General features: G+C 52.9%; 1 protein-coding gene across 2 annotated transcripts; it reads right to left on the reverse strand.

Annotated features, from left to right (window-relative positions):
* Positions 1-2,488: 2,488 nt before the first annotated feature.
* On the reverse strand, positions 2,489-8,779 carry LOC116595103. Of its 2 annotated transcripts, none has more exons than XM_032351065.1 (5): positions 8,689-8,779; positions 7,516-7,586; positions 5,983-6,147; positions 4,629-4,760; positions 2,489-2,730 (listed from the first exon to the last, which is right to left on the reverse strand). In XM_032351065.1, exons 2-5 carry the CDS (start codon positions 7,544-7,546, stop codon positions 2,594-2,596), a joined length of 465 nt encoding a protein of 154 aa, XP_032206956.1. In that variant the 5' UTR covers positions 7,547-7,586; positions 8,689-8,779; the 3' UTR covers positions 2,489-2,593. The 2 variants fall into 2 exon arrangements, with proteins under 2 accessions (XP_032206956.1, XP_032206955.1); XM_032351064.1 differs by having other exon boundaries at positions 7,516-7,597; positions 8,689-8,776.
* Between the last annotated feature and the right edge of the window lie 470 nt (positions 8,780-9,249).

Genomic DNA, 9,249 nt, shown 5'->3' on the forward strand with positions numbered 1-9,249 from the left:
TGATGTTGGGCTTGGCTGTGGGTGGGCAGACTGTATTTTCCAAAGACGGCCACAACAGCATCTCCCATCTCATATGCATCTTACATCTCTCGTTGTGACCATCACACCAGGAAATCTATGCCCTCTCCCTCTTGAACGTGGGAACTTGGTGGGTGCCTGGATCAACAGCGTTCAGCAGAAGTGATGCTATGTGTCTGCTGAGGCTAGATCATGAAGATGCAGTACGCTTCCTTCTTGTTCTCTTGGAATTCTTACTCTTGGAACCCATCCGCCATCTTCCAAGGTAGTGCAAACTAGCCCACACAGAGAGACCACCTGGGGAAGCCACAAAATAAGGATGTCTGGTTGACAGCGCCAGCTGAGCTGTCTGGCTCAGGTCAATGCTCAGCTGGCATCAACCACCAGAGTGAAAACACCTCCAGAAGATGCTGTCCACTGCCTTTTGAGTGTTTCCAGCTGAGACCTCAAACATTCTAGAACAGAAGCAAAGAGTAATGACTGGATTCCTGACCTACAGAACTGGTGAGCATAATACAATGGCTATTTTATGCCACTAAGTTTTGGGGTAGTTTGTAAGGTAGCACTAGTAACCGGAACAACATAGGACTTGCTTTGACCAGTGGAATGTGGTGCTGATTCTATGTGTGCTCGATCTGAGCCCGGCCATTAAGAGCATCCTGGGTCTCTAGTCATGCCCCTGCCCCCTCAGGGGTCTTTGACTTCTGCCAAGCGAAGAAAATGCCCTAGGTGCCCGATGCTCCCAGAAAAAGGAGACAATGAAATAACTTTGAACCCAACTGTTACGGGCTAAGTCATGTCTCCTGCAAATCCATACACTTAAGACTAAGTGCTAACCTCCAGAACCTCAGCATGTAGTGGTTTGGGGTGTTAGGGTCTTTAAAGAGGCAATGAAGATAAAATGAAGCCTTTACAAAAGGCCCTAACCCAATCGGACGGGCATGTTTATAAGCAGAGGAAATCTGAACACCGAGAGACACCAACGACGCGCATATGCACGGAGGAAAGTACCATGAGGATGTAGCAAGACTGTGGCTATTAGCAAACCAAAGACAGACATCAGAAGCAACCAATTTTGCAAACACCTTGATCTTGGACTTCTAGCCTCCAGAACTGTGGGAAAATACATTTCTGTTGTTTAACCCACTCAGCCGGTGGTATTTTGTTATGCCAACCTGTGATAGTGTGATTTGTAATAAGAAATACATAAATTTGGTCTTCGTCCAGTTTCTGGCACAGAGCTCTTAATACTCTTGGAATTTGCTAAGTAATCAGAGCAAGGAAGGAAACGCTTCTTATGTTAACAAGGTGACTTTTGGGCTCCACCTAAGGATTTCCCAGAGAACAAACCCTGCGGTTAGAGGGTTGAACTTTGAATCCCACAGCCGCACAACCACCCTGCCCCAAGTCCAGGGAGAGAGAGAGACTGGAGGTTGAATCATTCTGCAAAGGCCAATGATTTAATCAATCGTGGTTCTGTAAGGAAGACTCCATAAAACCCCCAAAGGACAGGTTTTTTTTTGGAGAGTTCCTGGGTTGGTGAACACGTGAAGATGTAGGGAGAGCAGTGCCTGGAGGAGGCAGGGCAGTTCTCTGGTTTTCCCCATGCCTTACCCTCTGCATTTCTTCCATCTGGCTGTTCCTGAGTTCTGTCCTTTTGTAAGAAACTGGTAATCCAGTGAGTAATCCTGAGTTCTGAGAGCTGTGTTAGTAAACTAATCGATCCCAGGGAGCGGCTTGTGGAATCCTCTGATTTCTAGCCAGTCAGTCAGAAGCACAGGTAACTCGGGCTGGGGACTGGTGTCTAAAAGTCAGGGGCAGGGCTTCTGGTAGGACAGAACCCTTAACCGGTGATGCTATTTCCGAATGGCATGTCGGAATTGAGTTGAATTTTCATACACCCAACTGGTGTCGGGAGCTGAACATGAAACCCAACACAAGGTTTCCATCCCAAGACCCTGAGGTCATGACCTGAGCCAAAACCAAGAATCAGACACTTAGCCAACTGAGCCACCCAGGCGCACCTTAATTCTGTCCCTTTATCCTGCTTTGTTTTGTTTCCTTACAGCACTCATTACATATTCGTTGTTCTGTCTCCCTCCATAAAAGAATGCCTCCTCTATGAGTCCAGAGACTTGGTCTTATTCATTGCTGCATCCCCCTGGCCTGGATTAGTACCTGGCATATAGTAGGTGCTCAGTAAATATTTGTTAATAATTGAATAAGTCCGTGGCGTTGCTCAAGCCACTCCCTCCACCTGGAATACCTTTCCTTCTCCTTCCTCCCTTTCCTAATGCCGCAGATCCCTTAAGACTAAAACCTAGTTCCTATTCCTCCAGGAAGCCCTCCATGACTCGCTGGGCTCTGGGCTGCTGGAAAGTGGCTTATTCCTGCCCTTCCTTCACCCCAGTACTCAATCTTAGGTATAGTTTAAGGTTCGTGCCAAGTAAAGACTGAGGTGGAGACTGAAGACAGAAGAGAACAGGCCTGCTTTATTGGCATTAAGGAGAGGAAAGGGCCCTCCACAGGCTCTGGGCCGGAGTGGAGCTGCAGGGAGGTCAGCCCGGATGCTGCATCACTTCTTCCACTCCTTCTTCTCATAGTCCCACTGGGAGGCCAGGCCTTGCACGGGGTTACCTTTCATATCCAGGATACGCTGGAGCTGTTGGGCCTTCCACTCATCCGTCAGGGTGATGGGCTTCCTTGGAAACACTGCGGGGAAGGCATAGGGTGGGGGCAAGGGTGACTCAGGACCCTGCAAGTCCTCCACCCTGTCCCCCTGAGCCAGGGTCTCCAGTCACAGGGTTAGGATGCCCTGCGCTGAGGACCCCACTTCCACCCTGTCTGTCCCCCCACCAGACTTCCTGCTAAAGCTTCATTGCAGGGACCTCTGGGTTCTGGTCCCAGCTCTGCCTTTGACTCACTGGAAACTGGGCCAAGCTCCTTCCCCTTTCTGAGCCCGCTTCCTTACCTTATGGCCCAACGGAATAGGAGCACTGGTTCAAATTACAACTACTGAGTTTGCTCCCACCGACTGGAAAGGGCCCAGGATGAGATGGTTTCTTTTGCTTCCTAAGGGGGTTGGAAGTAGGAGGTGAGGAAAGGGTGTTCACTTTAAAAATCTGAAGTGGGCAGTAGTTCACTAAAAGGCTGGGGCACTCAAGAGGCATTTTAGGTCCCTTGACGTGTGTGCATGAGGGACCGTGGGCCTCCCCACCCAGCTCAGACTTGACTTCCTGGTCCATCTGCTCTAAGGCTAACTCAGCTTGTCAGACCTCCTCACTGGGACTTCCTATCCCAGTGGGTGGGAAAGAAGGAAAAGATTTTTTTTTTTTTTTTTTTTTTAGATTTTATTTATCTGACAGACAAGAGATCACCAGTAGGCAGAGAGGCAGGCAGAGAGAGAGAGGGGGAAGCAGGCTCCCCGCTGAGCAGAGAGCCCGATGTGGGGCCCGATCCCCGGACCTTGGGATCATGACCTGAGCCGAAGGCAGAGGCTTTAACCCACTGAGCCACCCAAGCGCCCCAAGAAGGAAAAGATCTTTATGGCACCTGTCAGCACCAAGCACTGGGCTAGACTAGAATTCTTCCCAAAGTCTCCCTCATTTCTTCCTCATGCAAGGCAGGAATTCCCATCACACTCTCACAGAAGAAGAAAGGTGCTGTTGGAGGTGAAAAGCTGGGCACAGGCTGCCAGCTCTTCCCCAACATCCCTGTCCCTTCTGGAGCAGTGCTTCCTAAAGCTGAGTGGCCATCAGAATGACTTGGAGAGCTTGTTAAAACACAGATGGCTGGGCTCCCTCTCACAGTATCTGACTTAGTAGATCCAGGCTGGGGCTGAGAATTTGCATTTCTGAGCATCCCCAAATGATGATGTTGGTCCAGGGACCACACCTGGAGCATCACTCTTCCGTAGTCATAAGCCATTAGCTGAGCATGGGACCAGCGTGCTAAAAACTACATTTCCCAATTTCCCCTGTGGCTAGACATGGTCATGTGATCATTTCTAGCCAACAGGAGTTGAGCAGAAGGGATGTGGGCAATTTCTGGACCTTAAAGAGGAGGGGCATCCCTTGCCCTATTCTTGGCTGGAAGGTAGGCCTTCAAGGCTGGAACTGAAGCGGCCATCTCATATGGCAAGAAGGAAGCCACACAGTGAGGACAGCCATGCAACACCACAGAAGGAGCCTGACATTTCAATCTCCATACTCTCCCTGGCCTTTTTTTGTGAGAGTAACAAAACTTATATCTTGTTTAAGCTCTCCTATGTTGGAGACTCTGTGACGGAAAAACTAATGGTTACAACAGCAATCAGTAACGACTCCATTCATGATAATGTGCCAGGCACTGGCTTACAGCCATTAAATCCTCAAAAGAACCGTGTGATGTGGGCACTATTATTTTCATTTTACAGATGAAGGAATTGAGACCCAGAGAAGTAGAGCTCCTGCATCCCAACCCAGGCAGCCATGCTCTGCCCTTCACCCTGGAGGACTTTTCAAAACTCCGCAGATGAGTGCCAGGATAGTCGCCCTGTAAGAGCTGGGCTGGTGGCTCTGACCACAAGGGCATGGCCCAGGGCTGTAGCAAGGTGAGGGATTGCCACTCACCATAGACCCGCTGCCACCAAACCATCAGAGCTGTGAATCCAAAAAAGAAGAAAACACAACCCATCACTGTCTTCCACTCGTTGGAGCGACGGTTCATCTCTGCGAAGGTCTCATGGAACTGAAGGCGGTACACTGGAGGCAGAGGAGGGGTGGGGAAGGAGGGGCCTCATGTGTATCCATTCCCAAGACCCTGGGCCAAGTCTTGGCCTCAGGGATCCCCAGCCTCCCCACTCTTGCAGCAGAGGCTGTCCATTCAACAAATTCTTTTTTTTTTTTTTAATTTTATTTATTTATTTATTTGATAGAGAGAGGGAGATCACAAGTAGGCAGAGAGGCAGGCAGAGAGAGAGGGAAGCAGGCTTCCCGCTGAGCAGAGAGCCCAATGTGGGGCTTGATCCCAGGACCCTGAGATCACGACCTGAGCTGAGTGCAGAGGCCCAACCCACTGAGCCACCCAGGCTCCCCATTCAGCAAATTCTTATGGAGCATCCCCTTTAGGCAAAGCATGGCCAGGAGTAGGCTCCAAACATCAGAGTTGTTTGGGGGAACTTCTGGTAGGCAGGACACATCCCTCCTGTTTCCCAGGGTCAGGTCCCTGCCCTCCCACCCACCTTACCTGCCTTTCTGCTCCACCTCCCCACACCACTCAGTGATACCCAAGACAGTCCATGCTTTCCTGCTTCTGTATCTCTCCCCACGCTGTTCCCACTGCCAGGCGACACCCTCCTCCTCACCATTCAAGGCCAACCAGAACATGCCCTCCTCTGCAAGGCCCACCAGGATTCCATCTCTCTCTTTGGGTTCTCACAACCCCCTGGACACACCTCACCCTAGACACATAGCCTGTGTTACAGTTTTCTGGGTCTGTGTCCATTCCCTCATTGAACTGGGAGCCCTAGGCCAATGGCAAGAACCATCAAGGTGATTCACTCCTGTGTCCCCAGCATCACCTAGCATCTGGCTGTGCACAAAGAGCTGACTGAATAAAAGAATAAACAAATAAATGATGAACTTCACCCCTCAGATCAGGTATTTGGGGATTTCTGGCTGTCTTGGGTAGCAGTCTTTCTCTCTTTCTTTTTAAGATTTTATTTATTTATATATTTACTTACTTATTTACTTATTTATTTTAGAGAGAGGTGGGGGAGAGGGAGAGGGGAAGGGAGAGGGAGAGGGAATCTCAAGCAGCTGCAGGGCTCGATCTCACGACCCTAAGATCATGACCTCAGCATGGGAGGCTGTGACCTGACCCAAAACCAAGAGTGGGACCCTTAAGTGACTGAGCCACCCAGGTGCCCTTTTCAGAGTCACCACCCAGCCCACTCTGCCCAGCCAGCCCCACCCTGACACCTACAGGCCACCTTCTCGGCGTGGCTCAGCTGGGTCCAGCTGCCCTTCTCCTTCTCCTTCAGGGCCCGCTGCTCAGCGCTGAGCTCTGTGCAGAAGGGCTCATCAGGCATGGGGTAGGAGCGCTGGGCATGGTAGTTGGTGTAGGGCGGCATCTTCCCCTCGCGGTGGGCTGCAGGGGCAATGGAAGAGCTGAGTTCAGGCTGCCCCCGGGCCATCCCAGCTCTCCCCACAATACTTGGGAGAGGGGGGAAGAGGGCTGCATTTACTGAGCACTTACAGTGGGCCAGGAGCCATCCCCAGGCCTTTAGGGGAGTTGACTCATTTACTCCGCATCACTCTGAGCCCGGTCAGACTGTTCTCTCTCTGTTTTACAGATGGAGAAACTGAACAGCTAAGTGACTTGCTGAAACTCACAGAGCAAGAAGGAGCATGGCCAGAGCCGTGATTCAGCCTCTTTGGCTTCAAATCTCATGCTCTCTGGTTGGATTGGACGTGAGGCGGGCATGTCAGGCAAAGGCAGTGGGTGGACAAAGACCGAGTGAGAGCAACCGAGATGGCAGACGTGGAACCGCTTTGCAAGCTGTAGAGCGCTGTTCACGTGCCTCTGACCGGGGTCAAGCGCACACCTTTGGAGTCAGCTCAGTTTGAGCCCCAGTTCCGCCCACCCCACCTCCAGCACGCCCCTCGACCTCACTGTGCCTCAATGTCCTCCTCTGGAAAGTGGGGACAATAGGAGAAACTACCTCACCCTGCTGTGGGAAGATTCAAGGTACTATACTCGAAAGGGCATACACAGGAGGCGCTCCCTAAGTTACGCCACTAGAAGTCGGTTTTCCTACTGGCTTCTTTTCCTGCAAGCTTTCCCTGCTGGCTAAGCCCTCAAGGGCTCCGCATGGGTGTCCAGGAGGTCCAGAGCAAGGCTGGGCACTGGGAGGGTCTCGATAAAGCTTGTGTTTATTGATACCAGAGATGCCCACATGGAAGGCATCGGTACTACCACCAGGACGGCATGGGACTGCTTTGGCCCTTTTAATATGCAGGTCTATGGGCCTCAGTTTGTTCATCTGAGAAATGGAGACAGTAGCACAGCGTCCGCCATACATGGCTGTCGTGAAGTCTAAGTGTGTTAATCTGTGTGAAATGTTGATCCAACTTGGAGTACATAGTAAGGCCTCAATAACTGTTATCTGTTGTTATTCTGGGTCCGGAAGGCCCTTCTGCTGTTTGGTTGAAGTCTCTCCTGATTTAGGTGCCTTTCTTCTAACTAGCATCTGGAAAGGAGATGCCAGGTCTTGTCAGTACCCTCTGCTTCAGGACACAAAAGCCTTAGGCGCCTGAGGTTTAGGGGGGTCAGGCCCTGAGGAAGCTTCGAATGGAAGGGGTGCTGTCAAATGTGAGCTGCATGTCCTGGAGGTATGTGGTCCAGGACGGAGGAGTGGGACTGTGGGAAATGGTCTGGAGCAGGCCCAGAGCAGCCTGAAGGCAGGAGCCCACCCCTAGCCTCAGAGTTGGTCAGGGGTGGGCGTGCAGGTCTTACCGGCGCTTCCTGGGCCGTGGGTCCCCCGCATCCCGGGTCCTGTTTTCCTCAGCACCAAGCTCCAGGCAGCTCTGAAGAACATCTGTGTGTGTGTGTGTGTGTGTGTGTGTGAGCCCTGCTCACGTAGCCCACACAGAGAAACCCTTTTTCACAGATGTTATGATGGTAGGGTTCCAGAACTTCAAGGTCACCCTCATGCCCCTGACTCTTGTACTTTTGTCTGCTCTCCCTAAGGAGGTGGGTGGGGATCCTAGACATTTGGAACCTCCCTCCTAGGACCTCAATTAACCTTCCAAGAAATGGGAGGAAGCCTAACTTCTGAGGGAGGGTCTCAACAGTTTGGGGCTGAGGGGCCTGGGTTCTGGTTCCAGCCCCAGCTTGGTCAGGCCAAGCTGGGAACCCTCCCTCAGTGGTTTGCTCCCCCTCCCAAACGAAACTGAGTAGGGCTCCAGGTAGGGAGGGAGCAGGTCCCACAGCTACCTCTTTTCCTCACAGGGCCATCTGCCAAGGTTTCTGCTCAGAAGGTCTGGCCCCCACTCCTTCCCCCCTAATTGGCTGCCTACGTGCTCACAGAGCCCTGCTCCGCTGAATCTGGTGGGGGCAGAGGCGGGTGGCCCACAGGCTGAGCCCAGCCCCCTATTCCCAGGAAAGTCTCAGGGTTTGGCATCTGAGGGCGGTTGGGGTGGGTGGGGGGAGGATTTGGGGGAGAATTTAGAGGAGGATAAGGACCGAACTGGGTCAGAGGGAGGAAAAGGAGCACACATCTTGGGAAAGGAAGGGAGTATCCCACTTCTGGAAAGAAAAAGGGCCCCTCACATCAGGGGAGAGCGAGGAGCACCCAATAATTAGAGACAAGGAGGGACTGTACCATGTGTTGAGAGGGGACCCCCACATCTGGGAAGGAAGATCTCCCTGTCATTGATAAGCAGGTGGGGGAGCCCCACATATAGGGAGAGGGAAAGAGTAATCTACATCCAGAGAAAGAGATGGCGTCCCATGCGCAGAAAGAAGCCAATTCCCGAGAAGTCCTTGACTCTGAGCCGCCAGAAACCCCCTGACCCTCTCCGATGGCAGGAACCACTCGGGCTCTGACTGGTGACGAAAGTTCGGGTTCAAGTCCCATCCCTCACCCGCGGGGCTCCGGCAGCCAGGCTCTCCCACCCACTCACTCACCTCGCGGCTCAGCGCCGAGGGCAACTTGGGTCCGCAGAGCGAGTAACGGAGACTGGGCCCGCAGAAGGACCAGAGCGCGGGGCGCCCGCCCCCGGGCCCGCCCCACTGCCTTTCCCAAGGCCAACCCCTGTGTGGGAACGTCCTGCCTCGGCGGGGCGTGGGAGCGCCCAACCCGCGTCCCTGGGGGCGCCCCGGCCCCCTGCCTGAGGAGGGACACTGCGGAGTGATTCTTCTCCTCGATTTCTCCGCCCACGGGGGTCCTGTCTCTAGAGATCCCCCCAGCCGGCAGCGACGGGGACTTAGGGGGCGGTGTGTCCTGGGCCGGCCCAGACGTCGGAGTCTGTTAGTGGGAGTTGCTGATTACCCTGCCTCCGCACCTTTGTTCACTGCCGTTCTTCGCGCTTGGGATGCTTTCTGAGGGACTTGGCAGACCCAAGTGGCCAACTTTCCACCCCAGGCTCAACACCTCCTGCTCTGGGAAGCCCACAAGTATGTAGAATCTGGGAGCTGGTCTGTGGTGTACCACCTCACTCCTATGCCCCCCATACACGCATGGGATGT

The sequence above is a fragment of the Mustela erminea genome, chromosome 7, assembly GCF_009829155.1.
Source record: "Mustela erminea isolate mMusErm1 chromosome 7, mMusErm1.Pri, whole genome shotgun sequence".
Classification (NCBI taxonomy): Eukaryota; Metazoa; Chordata; class Mammalia; order Carnivora; family Mustelidae; genus Mustela; species Mustela erminea.